Here is a 24,794-nt window from a genome sequence, read left to right as displayed (position 1 = left end):
TATCAGAGGATTGAAGAACTCCAAAACACAGGACATTTATGGCCTGTCAACATTTGTCTTGAAATCCACAGCACACTTAATAGCAAGACCAATGGCAAGGGCAATAAATGATTGTCTCAGTGTGGGTAAGTTCCCGGATCTACTGAAGATTTCAAGAACAATACCAATTCACAAGAAAGGTGACACCAGCATCCCATCTAATTTTCGACCAATATCAATAGTCCCAATTTTGTCCAAGGTCATTGAGACAGAAATGAAGGTGCAAATCACAGAATTTCTGGAGGGGAACGAAATCCTGGCAAAATCCCAACATGGCTTCAGAAATGGGCGCTCAACTACAAGTGCATTGCTCACCCTGATCAGCAAGATACAAAGTGCCTTTGAGGGTGGTGAAGCCCTGGCCCTCACAATGTGCGACCTGAGTAAGGCTTTTGATTGTGTGCCGCATGACTTACTCATCAAAAAGCTTGAAATGTATGGCATGAAAGGGACCGTGCTGAAAACAATTGCAAACTACTTGCAAAATAGAATGCAAGCTACTTCAATAAAGGGAGCGACTTCAAGAATCAGGAGAGTAGAGCATGGTGTACCACAGGGTTCAGTGTTGGGACCCTTGCTGTTTATTCTCCTCATGAATGATTTCACAGCAAACGAGGAAGCAGTGATTTTTGCAGATGACACTACAATAGCAGCGAGAGGTCCAACAAGTGATGAGGCTATTTCAAGATCTGCAGAACTGTTAAGCAGCGCAAAAAAGTGGTTCTCAGCAAACAAACTAAAGCTGAATGAGGACAAAACAAATACCCTCATTTGCTCACTGCGACGGCAGGAGGCAGAACCGGTCAAGTTGCTTGGCTTCTGGCTGGATGGAAGGCTGAGATGGAGTCACCATGTGTCAGAAGTGTGTCGAAAGCTTTCCAGGGTAATATACCTGCTAAAAAAGCTCAGACATGTGGTAGGCAGGGATAGTTTGGTGATGGCATACCACTCACTCTTTCACAGCCACATCATGTATGGACTGATCCTGTGGGGACATGTACCAGCAGCAAAGGATGTGCTGCTCTTCCAAAAAAGAGCAGTCCGAACAATCACATTCTCGGGAAGTAGGGACCACTGTAAACCTCTCTTCAAGGGTATGGGGATCCTCACCATCTACAGTCAATACGTGTTCTGCTCACTATCACACCTGATGGACAACCAGGAAGACTGGACGAGAAGAGGCGAAATCCACAGCCACAATACACGCCGAGCTGCTGACCTTGAGGCATCCCACACACGATTGAGCAGCACCCACAACAGCTACCCAGCAGCAGCCATTCGAATGTTCAACAGGCTGCCCAGCGAAGTGAGAAATCTACAAGAGATAAACTGCTTAGCACAGTGAAGCTGAAACTGAACGACAGGCCACTCTACTCATTTGCTGAGCTTGAGGACGAGCCCCTTTTTTGAATCAGTTCTACTCCAACGACTAGCCAAAAGGCTACCAACCAACCTTGTTTATGACACTGTCTATCTGGAATCCCCAGTCTTCGACAACGACAACAAGTATCAAGTATCAAGTAAGGAATATTTTCAATGTGTATGTGTAAATCTGATCGTTTGATATACCTTGTCATAATTTACCTATTATATGTTGACGAAACCTATTGCTTTCATTTTGTAATGTTGTTTAATCACCTATAAAATTCTTGATTCTAAATGAATTTCAATTAATCCAACGAAAATAATAATTGACGTCTTGAAGTCTACTTTTCAGACAACTTATAAACAGTCTATTCTCAACTCAAGCAATTTCTATATGTTAGAAAACTGTGTGTACAGAAAAGTTACGCTCAGACTAGGTCTGTTTGAATGAACTTCCTAAAAGAAGCATGAAACATTGTTGATTGGGCTTTGCCACCATTCGACCATTCCGAATTCCGAATTTCTGTCACAGTCTCACAGTGTTTTTGTTTTCTGAGCACAGTGTTCTGAGTTTAGGCACGTTTAGGGTCTGAGTGTTAGTGATAATTTTTATTGTTTGTGTCAGTTTGATGGCAATAATATAGAAGTGAATTAATTTAAAATAGTACAGGAATTATTTTGTAAGGTCCAGTTGAATAACATAAATAACCAAGATGGCTATGATGCAGAGAAGGGCCAATGTGAGTATTATGATAAAACTAACCTATCATTTTATAAACATCTATATAAACGGTTTATTAAAGTAGCTTGTATTATAAAACACTTGACCAAAATCCTGAATTTTGTTATAGCGCAATTTTTTTTATCTATTTTGGATTTGGAAACATTAACATCAATTTAAATTATTTATTTTCAAATTATATAAAATAAACAAAACCTTTATTTAAAGTAGGCGGCTGCACTGTACTAAAGTACCCCCAAGTAGGCTAATATTCAAATATTATAAAAACCAAAACTTTTGATTCATTTTTGGTATTCGCAATAAAGAAAATGACTTGGGCCGAACGCCGAAGGGTTGTTTACTAAAATAGTAATTTATTATGTAAGGCTTGTACCATGGTCAGCCTATAGTATGGTATGGCTAATGTAAGATCCTTACTTGATTCAAGTTATAATGGCAGTAAAGAATGATAGGAGAACGTCTTTGTCGATTCTCTACCTTGCTACTATTTTCTGTAGAAGATTAGCCGGCAGGCTCGTTTCGCTCGCCTTTTTCGTCCAGCCATAAAGTAGGCCTATTAGAGGAGTTTTAAAACGTGTTAATTAAGGTAACATGTTTAAATTTGGTATACAAATTTAGCTAGGATTAAGAATTTTGTCTTTAGAGTACTTCAGCACTCCTTAAAGAGTACTTCTTAACGCCAAAGATAAGCCCAATATGGCGGTATTATTGCGTTTTCCTAGCGTTCCCCAGCGTTTTATCAGATTTTACAATAATTAATTGAGATGAAATGTTCAAATTTCGTACAGAGGCTCAGCTAGGGTCTAGAAATTTTGTCTTTAGAGGACTTGAAAATTACGCCATAGATACGCCCAAGATGAGCGGATTTAACATTACAGCGTTTTCCTAGCGTATTTGCAAATTTGGTACACAGGCTTTGCTGAGGTTTAAAAATGTTTTATTAGAAAAGTTTTGAGATAACGACATAAGATCCGTTCAAAATCGGCGGCTTTATTTAGTTGGAAAGAGCCTAAAAGTTTGTATTTGACGGGAGGAATCAATTTGAAATGAAGAATGCAAGCAAGCGAAGCGAGTCTGCTGCTATCAATTCTGGATTATTCAGCCACGGGTCCAAGGGGCGGAGCCGGCTATAACATTATATTCTAGCCTATTCGTCAAGAAAATATATTTTTCTATTATTTAATAATTTTCATAATTGATATCAAATATTCTGTTGATTGTATTTCTACTCAGTTACTTAACTGAAAAGAGTATAGTACTGTCAGGAAATAATAATAATTTTCAACCTAATAAGTTATTTAGTTGGGCTAATTTAGTTAACTCTATTGTATACTAGGCTGTAGGTTGAAGTTTATATATTTCCTGACAATAAGTATAAACATGCTTCGTAGCAGCAACATTATTTCAACTGATTATAGCTTATAACTACGGTTAATAGAATTGAATTTTCAAATTATAAATGTAGAATAAGAACACAATTTGTGTAACAGCCGTTATATCTACTAGAGATATAGAGCAATGGTTTAATGATGATCACAACTTTTAAATACTATTGGTAGGCTATCTATTAGGCCTATCAACCATCAATCCAACAGTCAAGATTGCACCCTTTACAATTTTTGACCGAAGCGAAGCTGAAGTCTTAGTTTCGACTCGATCGGCTTTTGTCTGTTTGTTTGTTTGTACCGCATTTACAGTCGCAGTTATTGTCCGATTTGGATGAAATTCGGTATGCAAGTTCTTTGAAACAAGGCGCAGAAACGTATGTATAACGATTTTTGATAAGACCTCTGGTTTTTTTTGTAATTTAAAAAAACCTTAAACTAACCTCAATCCAGAAAGGATATGTCTTTGAAGATACAGCAATTCATGTTCATACTTTTCGCATCTATTGTTATGAGCACATGGTGACCAAGTTGGTTAGACCGTGGCTTCTCACACTGTGGGACCGAGGTTCAAATCTCGTTCCTACCAATTTTTTTTTTGCAGATGATACTAATTGTTCTATCTTATTCTAATAATATATCATTATGAAATAAATTATTATGAATAGATAGAATTATTAAATTGAATCATCTTATTATAATTATTAAATTGATTTATCAAATTAATTGGATAAATTATTTAAAAAAAAATCTTTGTTGTATTGGAGTCCAATATTGCAGTTGTAGAAAGAAATTTGTAGTATGTAAAGGTATAAAGGTTGATTTTGTTTTTCTTTTTATGTAGTTGAGAAGTTGATATTGTGGTAATTATTCATATTGAATATTTGAAAAGAGTAGATTTGTGAATATTTGTCACATGAATATAAGAAGTATGAATAGAAACTTTGATAACTTAGCATATATTTTAGGGAATTGTGATACTAAATTTGATTTTATAGCACTTAGTGAAACTTGGATTAACGATAGCACAATTAATTACAGTTTGAATGATTATTCAATTCATAGTGTACCAGGTAGACTGAATAAATGCGATGGAGTTTGTATTTTTACTAGGAACACATTCAATATTGAAAACATACATTTTCTTATACTCGAATGTAATTCTCTAATACTGAGTGTCAGTATACCTGATGAAAATATTAAATTCACAATAGTTACTATTTACCGTTCACCTTCTTCAATTTTGCAAATTTTTCTCAATAGTCTGAATGATTGCATTGATTACTTGAAACATGAAAATAGTCAAAACATAATAATCACCGGTGATACAAACATAGATATAAACAGTAACATAAATTTTGTTAATGAATATTTCAATCTTTTGTAATCAAATGGTTTTAAATCTTACATTAATAAACCTACTTGAGAAATAAACGGATCCCAATCATGTATTGATCACATATTACAGAAAAACAAACGATGTTTGTGAGTCTATTATTGGATCAATAATGAAAACAAGTATTACTGACCACTATCTGACTTGTATAAACATTGGTCTTGGAGAAAATACTGGTAGAACTGAACCAAGTGTTAACACTAGAAAATCTATAAACTACCATGATTTGATAAATAATCTTAAGAAGTACAATTGGTCCGAGGTTGCATCACAACTTGATTTAAATATTGAAAATGCTGTTCAATTATTCGTTGATGCATTATCTACTGAGATTGGAAATGCAACCCAAATAAAAATTGTACCACACAAACTAAAGCCTCTCAAGCCTTGGATAACTGCAGGATTAATAACTTCAATAAGAAAACGAGATATAATGCATCAGAAATTAAAAAAACAGCCTCAAAACATCTTTCTCAAATCACTTTATAAAAACTACAAAAACACATTAAACAACATGATAAAAAATCTAAGTATGACTACTATAATAATATACTACTCCAAAGCAGAGGCAATTTGAAAAAGACATGGGAGTGTATCAATGATCTATTGAATATAAAACGAGATAAAAAAATACCCAATATAGATCCCGAAGATCTAAACCACCATTTCACGCATGTAGGTCAATTATATGATAATAAAATAATAAATAACAGCCCTAGACAACGTACTCATGCAGATTCGTCGATCCTCTCATTCAATTCATTTTATTTGGCTGATACAAACAATGATGAAATAATAGACACAATCAGTTCTCTCAGAAGTAACTCTTCTCCTGGAGTAGACAATTTGAGTTCTGCCTGTCTGAAAAAAAATAGCTTCCTATATTGTAGAGACTCTTAAAATGATAATAAATAAAAATTTTTTGGTAGGTTATTTTCCTAAACTATTTAAAGTTGCTAAAGTTGTTCCTCTTTATAAATCAGGTGATAAATCAAACCCCTCAAATTATCGCCCAATAAGTTTAATAAATAATTTAGCTAAAATAATGGAGAAAATTATAAAGAAGAGACTAGTAAGTTATTTGAATAAACATAGAATTATCAATAGAAATCAGTATGGATTTAAGAGTGGCATATCAACAGAAGATGCAATATCCGACTTTTTGGAAAGAATAATTGAAAACTTCAACAGTAAAAAGAAAACTTTAACAACTTTCTTAGACTTGGCAAAGGCTTTTGACACTGTATCTCAGTCAAGATTATTAGAGAAGATGGAACACCTTGGAATCAGAGGCTCACCTCTCAAACTATTCAATAGTTATTTAACTGAACGGTATCAACTCCTTACGCTGAATACTTTATCAAGTAATAAAAAACTTACTGAATATGGTCTGCCTCAAGGCACTGTTTTATCACCAATACTTTTCCAAATTTATATTAATGATTTTCTTAAAGTTGACATTAGGAACTGCTCAATCGTATCCTTTGCTGATGATACCGCTCTCACTTTCACTGGCAATTCCTGGGAGGACGTGCGCCTTAGCGCAGAAAATGGTCTCAGAGTAGCAAAATCATGGCTCGATAAACATCTGCTTACTTTGAATGCTTCTAAAAGCATATTCATGACTTTCTCACCCAATGCCCAAACACAACCTCATGAAATAGAAAGTATTAAAATACACCAAGTAAACTGCAATTGTCAACAATCAACAAATCACTGCTTTTGTCCTGAAATTCGAAAAAAGGACCGAGTAAAATACCTGGGAATACTGTTGGATCCATATCTGAGATGGAATATTCATATAAACAGCATGTGTTTAAAAATAAAATTTCTAATATATAAATTTCATCAAATTAGAGAACTAAATAACTTGAAAATAGCTCGATTAATCTACTTCTCTTATGCACAAGCTGTCTTACAATATGGAATAAGAGCTTGTGGTGGAGCCTTGAACACACATTCTGAAAAACTTTTCATAATTCAAAAATATATTATTAAAACAATTCTAGGCTAACCCAGACTTTATCCTACAAGCGATCTTTTCAATGAATTCCAAGTACTAACTGTTCGACAGCTGTACATAACAAATTTGATAATATATATTAAGAAGAATAAAAATAAATTTCTTCTTCGTGAAAGAAACTTGAATTTAAATTTACGTCCTATTAGAGAAACATTCCATCAAGACAGGATGGATTTGAATGTATGTAGAAGACAATTCACTTACTTATCACAGAGGATAATAAATCTTATTCCTACTCATTTTGTTACCAATACAAGCCGGAGCAAAAAATTAAATTGCGAGATTGAGGAATGGATAAGATCAAATAAAACTGAAGAAAAAATCTTCTAAGCACCAACTGTTTCTTGTTTTTATGTTTTGTTTTTTTTATCATAGAATAATAATTATTGTGTTTTACTAACTTTTATCTAATTTAATGTACAAAATTATTTTGTGTGTAAGTTCCACTAATCTTTGTTCTTATTTTTGTTAATTTCTTAGTTTATATTGAATAAATATATTACTGCAACTTAGGTCTACGCACAGGTTTTACCTTGTAGGCTACTCCTTAAACATAGATGGACATAAAAAAAAATATACTGCAGTTTTGGGATCATTTTATATATTTAATAGTATTTTTCTTGTATTATTTTTAGATGTTATAATATTAGATTATTATAATTGTGTTTTTTTTTGAGAAATAAATTTGAATTTGAATGAAAACGACCAAGAAATTGTCAAAAAACCACATATTTATTGATACTTAGAAAGACCGGTTTCGGTGATTACACCATTGTCAATCTCTGATAAACTCTGATAAAGACCGAAACCGGCCTTTCTAAGTATCAATGAATCTGTGGTTTTTTGACAATTCCTTAGTCTTTTTCATTTAAAAGGTAAAATTTGATATAAAGGAACCTCCTTGATAAGTCCAGTGTCTCTTCAAACAGTGTCTCTAGCACTTTCAATGGAGAAAATAATTTATGACATGGCTAAATCTTTACAATATTCTGTACTTATTGTAGGCCTACTGGACCTTCTCATTAGATTTAAAGTTTTATTCATGAGCGAGGTCTACTGTTCGCAGAACTACTAGTATCTTTAGTTTTATGCTTCTCATTTGTAAATTGTAGCAAAAGCCATCATGATGCATACATAAATTTTAATTTTCAGGTACGTCTACCACCAGAAGTAAACAGAGTATTATACATTAGAAATCTTCCTTACAAAATCACTGCGGAAGAAATGTATGATATTTTTGGAAAATACGGAGCCATCAGGCAAATAAGAGTGTGAGTTTCAGCTATTCGTCTTTAGCAGAATAGTATTTTGTTGTGAATAAATCTCTCAATAGAGAAGCAACTGTTTAATTTCTGAAGCGAATTCATAAATGTTTCGGATAGATAAATGATCAAGTGTATTCTGTAATAGTTCATGGCCTGGGATGTTCAATATACAGAGTGATTATAAAAGGACTTGACAACTTTGAAAGCACATAAATATTTATTGAAATTACTTACAGAATTGAGAAAGGTGTCATTTTGTTACAAAACACTTCAAGTTTAAGGTGTTGGTGCTATTTTGGTTCGATGTGACAGCCGATGGTAATGTGACATACACCGATAATCAATTTCTTGCCTCACTCGTACCAGCACATCAGGCGTAACTTGTGCAACCGCAACGATTCGAATGCACGGAACATGAATCTCATCCTTTATGAAACCCCACAGGAAGAAATCCATTGATGTTACATCCGGTGAGCGAGGTGGCCATGCCATTGCCCCTGCATGGTAAATCCAGCTAAGTTGAAAGAGAATACAATACAATACAAATACATTTTATTTCCATTAATATACAAATAAACAATCTAATCAATAAAATGTACATAATATTAAAAAATACAATTTATGAAATTTACTACAACTATAAATTAATTGCATTTTTTTTCGGAAATTAACCTACTCAACTATGGGAAACCCATGTTCTAGAGCAGGTGTAGTAGTAATACAATTAAATTCAGAGTGGGGTACAAATACATTGAGTAAGTGAGCTTACATATTGTTCGAAACTATGTTTTCTATATTATGTCTTCCAGTTGTTGTGATCCAGTTTTTAACGGCGCATTTAAATTTTCTTGAGTTTTCTATTATCTTGATGTGTACAGGAAGTAAATTGTGGAGTTTTGGTGCTAGGTGGTTGAAGTGTCGTTGGTATGTTGCCTTCCTAGCCACGTTCGTGATAAGTAGGCTTCTATTTCTTGAGTTATGACAGTGGTTTCTGTTTTGAAAGCTTTCTGGGTTCTAGAAAGTCTAGAAAATCCCAAACTTCTCTGTGGAAATGAGGTGGTGCACCGTCATTCTGAACAAGATGAACTAGTGCCCTTTTACTTTCAGTATGACGGTGCACTAGCTCATTTCCACGGAGAAGTTCTGGATTTTCTAGACAATTGCTTTTAACTTCGCTGGATTGGCCGTGCAGGGCCAATTGCATGGCCACCTCGCTCACCGTATCTTACACCGATAGATTTCTTCCTGTGGGGTTTCATCAAGGATGATGTTTATGTTCGGTGCATTCGGATCGCTGCGGTTGCACAAGTTACGCCTGATATTCAGGTACGAGTGTGGCAAGAAATCGATTATCGGTACAATGTATTTCGCATTACCAACGGCTGTCACATCGAATCAAAATAACACCCACACCTTAAACTTGAAGTGTTTTGTAAAAAAATGGCACCTATCTCAATTCTGTAATAAATTTCAATAAATATTTATGTGCTTTCAAAGTTGGAAAGTCCTTTTATAATCATCCTGTAGTACTACAGTATAGTTTTGGAGACGATATAGGCTATATAAACAAACTCTCGTGTAAGAGAGTGGATCTAAGAGTAGCTATACTAATTGACAGTAACTACGTAACATCTTTGTCATAGACTCAACTGAATATTCACAGTAGGCTAGATGATTCAAAGGATTGTGAACTGGCATTTACAAGTCTAGGCCGATATGATAGGTCAGTTATACGCACAGGAGCACTAACTTTATACTATTGTTAGATCTCCTTTCGATGGACAGACTACAAGACAGACTAGAGCCCGGTTGCACAATATCACGTGAACCAATCAGAGAAGGCCATTTTGATAAGACGGCTTCTCTGATTGTTTCACGATTAAAATTTAACCGGCTCTAGGTGTTCAATTGTTACATTTGAGTTTAATCAAATATCTTTGAATATTCTTGGATTGAAAATTTATTTTTATAGCAATCGGTGCATACAATCCACACACAACGACAACACTAGGCTTCTTGTTACCTTAATAAGGGTGAGCTCACTTCTAATTAATATGAAAATTATTAGTGACCCCCTGGGTTGGAGAACTCGCTCAAGAACTGTTTTATTGCAATCTTTGAAACCAGCAACTTTTAATTATAGAGAGTTGGTGAAAATTATGGAAGCAGCAAAATATTTCTTTTACAAAATAATATTAACAGTAGGTTTCATTGGGGTTCCTATTTGAAATGAAAAATTACTTTGTCACTTCAACATCTTCTTCCCACATGAATCCAAATTCATGATACATGATTTCGATACAGAGAGCCAAGAGAAAATGAATGGCGAAAACCGCACAATGAATGATATCTCAACCAGTATAAGTTTGTTGATGTAAAAGTTGTAAATTATGTTGTATATATTAACCTGCTGAATTCATGTGTCAGTGCATGGAGGTCTGTCCGTGGAATAGCTTCCAAATAGTCTCAGCTGATGATATGAATGAATGGGGAAACTGTTGTGATTGCATGCAATGAATTCTTCATTCAGCTGACTTAATGATAAATCTCAAAAAAAAAAAATTCCCACGCACATTCAATGTTATTTTATATCCTGAAAAAGGACGAAGGAGTAAGTTTAGTCAATTTTGTTGTCCAACGAATTTGACGTGTAAAAAGTTTTGAAGAATACGTGTTCAAAATTTAAAGCTGATTGATCGTTTTTTCTTGAGTTATTGTAGAACATACAAACATACGTACGACTTTAACCTTCAGTAAGTCAAAAGTAAGAACTCGCTGACGCTCGTTCAATCATGTTGTGCACCATCCTTGTTCATTGATATTTGCTCATTTCATCCTTGTCACTAATATTTTCATCAATTATTATTGTCAAACATTTTGCAGGGGAAATACACCTGATACAAGAGGGACAGCGTTCGTTGTCTACGAAGATATATTTGACGCCAAAAATGCTTGTGACCATCTCTCTGGTTTCAACGTGTGCAATCGATATTTAGTTGTACTTTACTATCAGGTAAGTAAACTACAATCATTTCTGATTACATTGATCTGAACACAGTCAAAATTCCGATTTATTTTTCTGGAATCGAGCCATGGCAAAAATGATCGTATCTATGCATACAATCTATAGTCCAGTCACTATATACATTGGTGCATTGAATTTATATTGTAGTTCTGATTTTTTAATATATTATTTGGGTTTATAAGAGAAGTCCAGAAACAATTTCTTCATGCAAAATTTCCTTGTGCTAGATACAGGGTGGCCCGAAAACCTCGTATTTTCGGCTCATTTTCCAGTTTTCAGCTATTTCTGTCAAATCTCGTAATCGGACAGAAAAAATTGCTCTCGCCTGTTTTTTAGATTATAAAATTCTGAATAAAATGAGATCATTCGGAACTCTCTATCTCCAATGAGTGAATAAATGAGTGAAATTTGAACAAAAAACCAATTTTGATGAATTTTAGTTTTTGATCAACAATATCTTCCGATTGTTAACATTTAGATGTATAATTCAAAATCCCTCTGGGCGTATTTTTGTGCTCTACAATCTAAGATCAGGGAGAGCGCTCTATCTCAAATAGATTTCCAGGTACACCTGACAACAATGCTCCTTGTATTGTGAAAAACACCTTATTTTAAGCTTAAACCATCATCACCAACTACATTGTCCTCACATTGATATTTCGCACGATGACATAAGTTCATGAGATCATGTTCTATGAGAATCACCCGTTAGATGCACTTCATTTCAGTATTTCCTAGTGGAGAGGCGCGCTTAAGGACACCTCACGGATCAAAATTTCAAACACTTATAACTTTTGACACAATGCTCAGATTTCTACAGATTACTACACTTCATTTTTCTCGGCTCGTCAAGGCGGTCCAAAATCATGCATCATAAGTCAAATTCGGTCAAAAAATGAAAAATTTATTGTTGAGTGTACTTAAGCCCATATTCCAATACACAAAAAATGACCAATTTCTTTATTAAAAGCTATGTGTATTTGTAACCCTTATTTTAAAAATCATTACTTGATCTAGAAATGTGCAATAGCATTTTCTCTTTCATCTGCTGTGAACGATTCATGGAAAAATATGTTGCTAAATTGAGATTTGATTGTTGAAAAAAAATCCGGAAATTGTAGATATTTTTCTCATATTAACGGTTTTAGCAACTCTATGATATGCCAGAGTGATCCAAGATGGGTTTTAGGTAGCTTAGCTCGTAGAGGCTGAATTTATCTACAATTTGGAATCAATCTTGAGTTTTTATGATGTATCAGACTAGTTTTAGAAACTCTTGATCAACATTAAAATCACGGGAAAATGTAAAAACTGAAATCGTCGTTTTTAAAATCTTCTGTAACTTTCGAATTGTATTTGAATCAAAAGTAACATTTATTGAAGTGGGTACAGGTGGACAATTTTCACATCCTCACCAGATTTGGAAATTTTATCAGAAGTATTTCACAAGACATGCAGCTTTGAATATAGAAATTGGACATTTTTTGTGTATTGGAATATGGGCTTAAGTACACTCAACAATAAATTTTTCATTTTTTGACCGAATTTGACTTACGATGCATGGTTTTGGACCGCCTTGACGAGCCGAGAAGAATGAAGTGTAGTACGATGAAATCTGAGCATTGTGTCAAAAGTTATAAGTGTTTGAAATTTTGATCCTTGAGGTGTCCTTAAGCGCGCCTCCCCACTAGGAAATACTGAAATGAAGTGCATCTCAAGGTGCATACAGATATACGCGCCGCGAACATGAGCACTTTTAATCAGCTGATGCCAAGCTTTTTATATCTATATCTTATATCGTTTCTGTAAAAATACAGATATAGTCAGCTGATTTAAAGTGAATTGCTCATGTTCGCGGCGCGTATATCTGTACGCACCTTGACGGGTGATTCTCATAGAACATGATCTCCTGAACTTATGTCATCGTGCGAAATATCAATGTGAGGACAATATAGTTGGTGATGATGATTGAAGCTGAAAATTAGGAAAAGGAGGATTTCTTAACTAGGAAAAGAAGCATTTTTAAACGGATGTAAGCCTCTCTACAAGGTTGGACCAAAGAACAAGGAAGTAGTTCATTGGATCATTGAATGTGAGCCCGAGATAAGAAGAATTCTAATAAATAGGAAACGAGTCTTTGTCGACATGACTTCTTGCAGGTTAAATGACTTTATTTCGGTTCAACGGTGCTTCAAGTGCCAGTGCTTTGGTCACGTTTCAAAGTATTGCAAAAAAGAAATTGAAGTCTACGGTCACTGTGCTGGAGATCATAGCACTAAAGATTGTCCAAATACCGCCAAGGAAGCAATATGTAGCAATTGTAAGAAGAACAAAAAGCCATCAAATCATAAAGTTCACGATCCACAATGTCCTAGCCACCAGAAATCATTGCAGCAATTGATTGAAAATACTAATTATGGGATTGTTTAAAAATAGATATTGTTCTCAAAAAATAATAAATCAGGCTGGAAATATTGTGATGGATATTAATGAAATTTTAGGTAATTTGAATGATACATATAGAGTTCAACAAAGATCTAAAAGTAGGACATCACTCGTATTTAATTTTGGAGGTTACACTGACCTGAATATTTCCTTCGCCAGCGTAAAAAACGAAAAAGTAAATATTTCCAAGGGCATTGCAACCGTAGTAAATAGGAAATGTATGAGCATTGATTACTTCAATAGTCTAACTACTATATTTTCACAAACAAAGCAAATTGATGCGTCGGTGAAATTCGACGAGACATTGAAAATACTCAATTTGCTTTTATTGACAGATAATAGTAACTTGCTTTCCAATCTAGAAATATTACTATCTATGATCGATGAATGGGCTTCAGATAAACAAGCTCTGACAGTTGGAATTGATTTTTTTGGAACCATGGCTGATGTATCTTGTATTGATCTCTTAAGTACTGTCTTGGCAACAAAACATTAAATATGTGTTTTACTACAAGGGTATAAATAATCTTACATTTTTAAATATTCCAGAAGAGAAAAACAATGAGAAAGCATGTCCAACGGGATACTTACCTGAAAAACCACCCAAACATGAATTTATAAATAGTATGCTGGAGCTCAGAAATCTTCTGAGTCAACATGATCAGATAAATTCTATTATTTACTATGAAATTCTGACTAACATTACAAAAAAAAACTTATTGAGCTCTTATTCGTACCTAATAGAGATAAAGCGTAAAGAGATGAATATTTATGATAATCTAAGAACAATTCTATGGCCAACTGGGAAAAGTTATTGAATGGGCTTCTGCTTGGATAACGAAGGAACCTACGTGGAATTCAACGAGAGCAATAAAAGATTCTTAACAAAAGAAAAATACATTCTTGTTAGTAGAGATACACAACTCATGTTAAACGGTGAGCTGTATCAGAAAATATCAGTTGACATTTCAGCTTCAAGTCTTCCTAATATTACGTGGATAGATGGTGTGCCAGGGTGTGGAAAGACGTTTGAAATACTGAACCAGCATAAACCTGGAATAGATTTAGTTCTAAGTCAAACAAGAGCAGGAATCAAAGACATCAGAGAGGCTGTCATTCATAAGTACGGTAAGGATTACTGTAGAAAGATAATCAGATCAGATTACAGAACCGTTTCATCTTTCATTATAAATGGAGTGGGCAAGAAATATCATCGTGTCTTTATAGATGAGGCTGTACTGATGCATGCTGGCTACATTGGTTTCATTGCGAAATTATCAGGATGCTCCGAAGTTTTCCTACTTGGTGATTCTAAACAGATTCCTTACATCGAAAGGAGTGGACTGAAAGTTAGATGGTCTCATCCTTCAGTTTTTTGTGAGCCCACACGGAAAGTGACTTTAACTGGAAGATGTCCGATCGATGTATGCTGCGCATTATCCAAATTCTATGGTAAAATTGAAACAACTAGTGGAACTCTTCGCTCAATTAGGAAGACCATCTTTAACGGCGGTCTTCCACAGCTTGATCCAGAAACACTGTTATTAACATACACGCAGAATGAGAAAAAATTATTCAAGAGTTACTAGGTGACAGGATTGATAAAACAATAAAAATTCACACGATACAAGAAGCACAAGGTCTTACTGATAGAAATGTTATTCTAGTGAGGACAAATTCAAAGGATCTAGAGATCTATAACAGTGAAAGTCATGTGATTGTAGCACTCAGTAGGCACACTCATAGTTTCAACTATCTAACAACAGCGGAGAATGATCTCATATCATTGCTTATAAAAAAACACATTAAGCTTTGATGATAAATATATAATGAGATGGCAGAGGAAAATAGAGGAGAACAAGCATGGAGGGGTGCGTATGAATAAGCATGATGATTAGTAATAATAACGTGCTGGATGTGGCAAATGAACTTGATTCCGTGGATGAGATAGAGGACAGTGTGAAACAACAACTCCACGTTGCTCTTCAACACTCTAATATAACTGTATTTTCTCTCAATATCAGAAGTATCAGGAAGAACTTCGATGACCTGATGATTCAACTACAGGATATGTCCTATGATTTCGATATAATAATACTAACAGAATGCTGGATCAAAAGAGATTATACACAGAAGCAACTGAAGGACTACAATATTTTTCACTCTTTGAATAATCGTACTCAAAATGATGGAGTAATTGTATATGCAAAGGAAAATCTCAACGTACAATCGGTAGAACTAAATATCAGACAGGCCAACGTTCTTCATCTACAACTTCAAACATCAAAGGAGAGATTAGCAGTGTACAGATCACCTTCCTACGCCAGCATAAAAGAGTTTTTAGAGGACTTTGAAATAGTGCTTGGTAGACTGAGAGGTCAACTTATTATTTGCGCAGGAGACTTCAACATTAATACGCTACAGCCACATCATCATTATCAACTTGATGATTATTACGACTTATTGAGTGAACACGGTTTGAAGAACTGCATTAAAAAGGCTACCAGGGTAACAGCGGGAACGTCTTCTTGTTTGGATCATATGTTGACCAACTGTAAAAGTAAAATCCATCCAATCGTGTATCACTCGAGTATCACAGACCACTTCATTACAATTCTTGGACTGGAAGAACATCAGTTAGACAGAACAAATGGGGATGAACAGAGCTCAACTAACTGTAAATCTGTCAACTTGAACGGCTTGAGGAGAGGACTGGGAGTGGAACAATGGACGGAGGTTTTTGAGTCAAATAACACAGACTCAGCTTACGAAAAGTTCCTAGAAATTCTACAAAAACATATGGAGAGCAATACACATCATTACAGACAAAAGAAGAGGATCAAGAGCATAAAACCATGGATAACACGAGGACTTATCTCAGCTATAAGAACAAGGGATTCTCTAAATAGAAGAAGGAAGCTGGACCCAGAGAACGGAGAACTTGCTAACTACTACCGAAGATACAGAAATACACTGACGTCACTCATCCAAACTACAAAAGAAAATTATTTCAAGATGCAACTAAATGAAGCGAACAATGATGTAAGGAAGACATGGAAAATAATCAAGGATGCTACAGATTCAAATCAGAAAAAGGATATACAACTGAATGCTTTGAAAATTAATGGTGACATAGTCACACTGAAAGATAATCCTAGAGAACTATTGAGTCATGTAAATAATCTCTTTGTTAATATTGGAGAGAGTATGGCTAACAAAATATCTGAGAGTTTGAATAAAAATATTAACCAAATTATAGCAGATAATGTACCAGAATTGCATGTACCAAATAATATGTTTCTTTTCCCCATAGATGAAAAGGAAATAATAAATACAATTGATTCTTTACACAGCAATAGTGCACCAGGCCTAGATGGATTAGATAACAGGACCTTGAAAGGAATAAAAGATTTAATTTCTAAGCCTTTAACTCATATTTTTAATCTGAGCTTGCTATATGGTACTTTTCCAAGAGCAATGAAGGAAATCTGTGTCAGACCTATACATAAAGCAGGCGATAAACTAATTATTAGTAATTATAGACCTATTTCACTGATTAGCAATGTATCAAAAATTTTAGAAAAACTAGTTAAATCAAGATTAATAAGCTTTTTAGAAATTAATAATATTCTTTCTCCTAACCAATTTGGCTTCCGCAAGGGTGTAAGTACAGAATTAGCTGTACTAGAATTATCAAAATTTGTAACTAGCAATTTAGAGGAAAAGAATAAATGTCTAGCAGTATTTTTAGATTTAGCAAAGGCCTTCGACTCTGTTTCCAATGACTTATTAATAAAAAAGCTTGAGGCAATAGGTATAAGAGGAGTGCCACTTGAATGGTTCAGATCCTACCTCAGCAATCGACAGCAAAAAACAAAGGTTGAGAACCATATGAGTGCAGAGGGTTCCATGAAGTTTGGAATACCTCAAGGAACAGTTTTAGGACCAATTTTGTATTCGATCTTTGCAAATGAGTTGTGCTCCATTCAAATTCAAGGTAGAGTTATAGCCTTTGCTGACGATACAGCACTCCTTTTTCAAGGAAAAAACTGGGAAGAAGTGTTCCAAACAGCAGAGATAGAACTCACAAAAATCACTAGTTGGTTAAGAAATAACTTATTGTCATTAAATTCAAAAAAAAAAAATTTTAGCTTTTTCTTTAACAAATAGCACAAAACCACACATGACAACAATGAAGCTTCATAATTGTGATAGAAATAGTAACAATAATTGTTATTGCCCACTAACAGAACGCTCTGACAATATAAAGTATTTAGGAATAATAGTAGATGATTCATTGAAATGGAACAAGCACATAACATATACAACTGCCAAAATAAGGAAGCTTATATACAAATTCTATCAATTAAGGCGTATCATAGACAAAGAAATGTTAAAAACTGTATACTTAACATTAGTTGAATCTCTTTTAAGGTACGGTCTGTTAGTTTGGGGTGCAGCTAACTTCAGTTTTATAGATCCATTATTTAAAACTCAAAAACGCATTTTGAAAATAATGGGAAACAGGGAAATCCAGTTTCCAACTGTAGAATTATTTATAGAAAATAGAGTACTCTATTGTATTTATATATATATATATATATATATATATATATATATATATTGTATATATTGGCAATTAATTAATATTAATATTATATATATTGGCAATTGTATATATTGTTGTTATTAGGGTATATGAAAAAACATCAAAATAGGAACCATATCATAAATCAAGCCATAATACTAGAATAAGAGAACGTTACAATCAAGAAGTACCAAGAATGAATACAGCATTTGGGCAAAGATCACTAGGATATTTAGGGCCTACAATATCTAATAGAATACCATTAGAAATCAAAGGAGAGGAAAATTTCAATAGGTTCAAAAGAAAAATTAGACATTGGTTATTCAGTATTGGGATACAAAGTAGTAAGGAACTAATAGTAAGTAGGATTTAAATTTAAGTAGTATTCTTTTTAAATAAGGTAATTTATAGGTAGAAAATAGTACCTCGGTTTAGTATCTTTGTACTAGGTGATGCTTAGGGTAATAGATATAGTTTTAGATTTTTTGGAATTTTTGTATTATCTGTTGTAGCATAAATTAGTATTAATTTGATGATAACCTCGACACATATATTATATAGTAAGGTATCATTTTGTAAACACTGAATATTGTTATATTATTGAAAATATATGAAAAAATATGTAATGTATGAATTTATGAATAAACTCCTCTGGATGTGTCGTCCAACATCCAGAGAAATTATTATTATTATTATATATTATAGTTGGTGATGATGGTTGAAGCTGAAAATTAGGTGTTTTTCACAATACAATGAGCGACAACAATCCTTCAGGTGTCCTTAAGCGCGCCTCCCCACTAGGAAATACTGAAATGAAGTGCATCTCAAGGTTCTGACGTTATTCTTTATATTTAAATAACGATTAGCCTCCTGCTTGGCATCAGTCGGTAAAGCATGAGATTTTGATATAATCATATAATTAGGTCGTGGTTTTTTAATAGGATTCAGTCTCAAAAAATCTTGATGGGCCTAGGTATGGGCTTCTCCTATAACTCTTGTAATTCAATAAAAATAAATATATATAAATATGATACTTATACTATAGAGTTGAGGAATAAAAATAAATTGCACACCATAAACATTTCATACATATATTAAACAAATAATGCAAAAAATAGATCGAGGCAAAAAATATATAAAGAGCGATAAAAAATATAATATAAAAATAGAACAATAATTGAAATCAGTAAAATATCACAGGCTAAACTTTATATTCTAGATTTATGGCACGAATCATTACCATGTGCCTTTATCTAAAAATCATATGCATTCTTTTGCATGCAGCTGCGATATGCGCTTGCTAATACTTGTCGACTTGGACAACTCAATTAAAAAAATATGTGCTTTAAGATCAGCTTGATAAATTAGCCACTAATAATCCAAATATATATATATTAAAATCTCTAGTACTTAGTAGATTTCTTTATATCGAATATATATTTTTATCTCAGGGTGCAAGATTCGGCACCTGACGGAATAGGTAGAGCCATTCATCTAGTGAATTAGAGCTATAACAAACTATCGCAAATTATATTGCAAAAATTAAATATCATATGCATATGTTTTAATAGCCTAGATTTTATACTTCTTTGATCCAAATGGAATTTTTCTAATATGTGTTAATCTATATTTTTTCTTCAATAAAATACCTTTAATACTAATTTTTACTTGCGCAAGTATTTCCCTTATTAATTTCTTAATTTATAATAAAAACCCTTTCGGCGAGCTAGCTTTGATTATTAGATTAATTCGAAGCACTAGGGCGCCCATCACTAATTCAATATTTATCACTCACGTGTCGAAAATCTTCTTGTAAGCCGCCGATGTCGATCCAACTCCATGTGGTCCGGGAATATGGTAGCCGGATTCGTCTCTTCCAAGGGGTTATAAATTTATTTGAAATTGAAAATGACTTCTGCTTTACAATAGCATCACGAAGTCTTTTAAGAAATTTAATAATTTGATTTAACTTTAACTTTTACAAAATTATTAGCAAGGTACTACGCTCTAAAATATTTGGGGTCCTCTTATGGTGGCATTTGGCTGGCGAGTGCTGGTTCTCCTTTCTCAATTTTTACAAATCTTATTTCCGACTTTCAAATTAACATAAAATTTGAATATCTTAGTCCTCCGCCATTTAGGTTCAAATAGATCTTACAAAAAATATCAAAATATTACTTAGATTGTACGATTAATAATTTCTTTGCTTTCGAGCCATATCGATAACATAGACTATACAAAGTTTTAACACAAATCCTAGTACATTTATATAAATATATAGAAATATTTTTGAATTGGCCTACAGTTGCCGCCTATTAACTGCCGTTTTACTATTGGTGCATGCAAATTTTATTCGGTATTCATGCGCCTGGTACCTCTTATTTCCTGAATACACTTAATTATTTTTATTTGGTTTATTTGTTATGCTCTTTACATGCTAGCTAATATTCTATACATTAATATTAATTTCATGCTACCTAATAATTAGCCACGTGATCAGGTGTTTTTTCACATTGCACACCGTTTGATTGCAATAGAGCTCTGCCAAGGGGTTTTGGTCAGATTCTACGTTTCTCGATTTGATCGATCTCTAGGTCACCGATCCGTGAATACATGTACCTAACCTCAATCTTCAAAATATTTTATATAATAATCTATTTATTAGCAACAAATTCCTTCACATCCTTTTTAGGTTTTTGTACCGTTTAGCCAGAACAAGCTGATGCTATCTAATCTTAGTTATTATCTATTTGGCGATATTAGCCAGTTACTTTATTTTCAGACCTATTACTATTTCGGTTAGGGATTTTTATCTACCCAAATTCGATACTTTACAAGGTGCGTACAGATATACGCGCCGCGAACATGAGCAATTCACTTTTAATCAGCTGATGCCAAGCTTTTTATATCTATATCTTATACCGTTTCTGTAAAAATACAGATATAGTCAGCTGATTTAAAGTGAATTGCTCATGTTCGCGGCGCGTATATCTGTACGCACCTTAACGGGTGATTCTCATAGAACATGATCTCATGAACTTATGTCATCGTGCGAAATATCAATGTGAGGACAATATAGTTGGTGATGATGGTTTAAGCTTAAAATAAGGTGTTTTTCACAATACAAGGAGCATTGTTGTCAGGTGTACCTGGAAATCTATTTGAGATAGAGCGCTCTCCCTGATCTCAGATTGTAGAGCACAAAAATACGCTCAGAGGGATTTTGAATTATACATCTAAATGTTAACAATCGGATGATATTTATGATCAAAAACTAAAATTCATCAAAATTTATTTTTTCTTCAAATATCACTCATTTTTGAAAAATCATAACTCAGTACTCATTGGAGATAGAGAGTTCCGAATGATATCATTTTATTCAGAATTTTATAATCTAAAAAACAGGCGAGAGCAATTTTTTCTGTCCGATTACGAGATTTGACAGAAATAGCTGAAAACTGGAAAATGAGCCGAAAATACGAGGTTTTTAGGCCACCTTGTATCTAGCACAAGGAAATTTTGTATGAAGAAATTGGTTCTGGACTTCTCTCATGTACCCAAATAATATATTAGAAACCAGAACTGCAATATAAATTATTGCAAGCACACCCCGTTTTTTATGTCTATATTGGCTGGACTACTAATCATCTTTAAAATGCAATCATTAAAAGATTACTGTAAATACCTCACCCTGCAATGCAACGACGCAATTCTCATCTAGCAATTTATTAATTATTATTATTGACTTTGAATTTTCATTCGATAGAACTATCAAGTTGATCTTGTAATGGATTTGTTCCTGGCCAGTTAAATAAGCCAGTCAGTTACGTGACAATATACCAAATGGGTTTAATTGTACAGGTGTTCCTCCCAGTCTACCTTTACTGGAAGAAGCTTGCACCGGATGAATGAGAAATAGTTAATTCTATTTTATGAACTGATTTATTGTAGCCTGTAGTTGCAATACTTGCAGCAACTATCCTTACGTCGGTGAAAGTTGACTCCTGTGAACAATCAGACCTACTCGTATGCGCAGGTAGAAATAATAGATTGCTTCATTCATTTCAGTCATGCTTAGCCTGCTCGGCTGCGACTTAGCATATGTCACTCAAGTTCTGGTTTCCTGACCTGATGAACCTCTTTGGTGAACACTAAAGTGAATGGCTGGTGTAAAGTTTAATGTTGGTTTTTTGCGAAGATACACCTGATTGCCCTATACCTGATTGTAGCTGTACGTTATGCACGTCTTGGAGGCCATATTCAAACACTGGCACTCTATTACCTGAGAACACAATTCATTAAACATTATAATATTTCCAGACTGACCAAGAATGCTGTCAGTAACAGAAAAACTTCATTTATAATAGTAAAATCGTTATTCCAGATTCAAATATTGTAATCTAATGCTGCACCTGTTGAGAAACAATTTATTCAATTATTTCTAATTTCGCAGGCCAACAAAGCATTCAAACGAGTTGATGTGGATAAGAAGAAGGACGAATTAGAAAAGGTCAAGACCAAATATGGAATCAACGACGAGAAAAAGTGAATACCTACTGTTGTGAATTGATGTGTAAATATGAACATTTCTAATTGTAAAATGGACTATGTGATCATATTATAAGGCAATTTGAATGCCAGCTCCAATGGTTTCAATTTTGGTGCAGTTATCCAGTTGAAACATTATGTGAATTATTTAAGTATCTCATATCCGATTGGACAATAATTTGGGCATATTTCCATTCAGTCTGGTATTGTATATCTAAAAAATTGATAATGTTCTTTTATAATATATCGAAATTATTTCACACTATATATTATGCTATAATCACTTTGTATTACTTTTAGTAGGTTTTTAAAATACATCTCAACGATTCTAAGTACGGTATCGAAAGTATTTTTATTAATTGTGTCTTAGATTTTGTAATATTAAGATCCAAAATTTAAAAAAAAAAACGTAGAAACCATTTTGGAACTGTTGAATGAAACGCATTTTTCATTTATCTTCAGGACTTCAATTCCTGGAAACATTAGAAGTAATACCATTTTCGCTTTATGAATTTGTTTTTTTTTTTTGAACTTATGCCAGTTATTAATTCAATTTATTAACGTTGTCCACACAATAAATCCCCTTTTTGATTATTACATAATGACAGATAGATTTTAAAATCAAGTATCAATCTTTCAGTTTAACTAATGTGATCTAATGAGGAATGCAATTTTAGGGTATCAGAGAAAGTAGCTGAGAGTGTTGAAAATTATGGATTTATCTAAATATATTCCGTTTTTCCATCTTTGCCGCTTTATTCTGACACATTGGAATACATCTTTATTTATTCATTTCATTGACAATTACAAATCATAATTATAATAAATATAATATGATTGGGAGAAGACAACAGGCATAGCCCAAAACTGTCTTCTCCCAAATTTTTACAAATAAATGTTTCAGAAAAGAATAAGGTTAAGATTTCACTTTCACTTCAAAAAGTCCTATTCCCACTTCAAAACTAATGACTAAACTAATAGGCTACATGCATTACTTTTCAACACTCTCAGCTACCTTCGCCGCTTCTCTATGTTTTGACACTTGGAGCCGGTTTCCGACCTCGGGATTTAGCTAAATTCTAGACTAAACAGCTGGAGTCAGAAAATTGGCTCTCCGAAATGGGGCATAGCCATAGTCCACGTTTAAATCAAATTTAGAAAAATTTGAAAATTGAACAGTGAACACAGAATAAAAGAAAGAGAAAATAATAGTGTAGTTTCAGCTATTTTGAACTATTTAGGAATGTTTCATTTTGTCAAGGAGAAACTTTTTCAATTATAGAAATGAGAAAATAAAGATTATCATAAAAACTACGACTACGCCCAGTCTCGGAAAGCCAATTTTCGGAATCCCGAGCTCGAAAACCGGCTCTTAGTCTCTATTCATACGTGCACTACTAAAATCGATGCTTATTTTTAGCTATATACAGTACTTTCATACCTTCCCTCATACAGGCTTTGGCCTTTGAGGAGAAATCGCATGATTGTTCTGTTGAATTGAATTATTAAAATTGTTCAAGTCGAAATAAAAACAAATTTGATACATTTTATAAAAAGTTTAATGGAAAAACTGTAATAAATTGAACTCGACTATTCTTAAATACTGAGCATGAAAAGGAATATTTTTAAACGGGTTGCATTGTTTCCTTGTTCATGATAGAGTAGTTATCGATAAATAACTAGAGAACCGAAAGTAGAAATAAAAACAATCGCTCTCATTCTATAGTTTTACTTCATAAACCCTTGATTTGTATGTAGGTTATAATAATGTACACTCAAATCAATAAGGCGAATCAAATCAAATATAGCTAATGTTTTACATTCGCCATACACATACTATAACTATAGAAATAATTGACTCGTTATTATCTTATAGACTAATAAACATTGACTATAGTTGATAAGTTGTCTTGTAGGTTCTTAGCAATAGATTGTTCTTACGATAGCAATTATCTACTATCAACCCAACTCCG

The 24,794-nt window shown here is 33.6% G+C and overlaps 1 protein-coding gene across 1 annotated transcript; it reads left to right on the top strand.

Annotated features, from left to right (window-relative positions):
• The first annotated feature begins 1,910 nt into the window (after positions 1 to 1,910).
• LOC111047492 (splicing factor 3B subunit 6) lies at positions 1,911 to 24,539 on the top strand. The gene is made up of 4 exons (XM_022333255.2): positions 1,911 to 2,144; positions 8,103 to 8,221; positions 11,099 to 11,228; positions 22,727 to 24,539. The coding sequence occupies exons 1-4, from the start codon at positions 2,118 to 2,120 to the stop codon at positions 22,820 to 22,822; spliced, it is 372 nt and encodes a 123-aa protein (XP_022188947.1). The 5' UTR covers positions 1,911 to 2,117; the 3' UTR covers positions 22,823 to 24,539.
• Positions 24,540 to 24,794: the final 255 nt, after the last annotated feature.

The sequence above is a fragment of the Nilaparvata lugens genome, chromosome 1 (assembly GCF_014356525.2).
Source record: "Nilaparvata lugens isolate BPH chromosome 1, ASM1435652v1, whole genome shotgun sequence".
NCBI lineage: Eukaryota > Metazoa > Arthropoda > Insecta > Hemiptera > Delphacidae > Nilaparvata > Nilaparvata lugens.
This window is presented reverse-complemented; position numbering and strand designations above follow the sequence as displayed.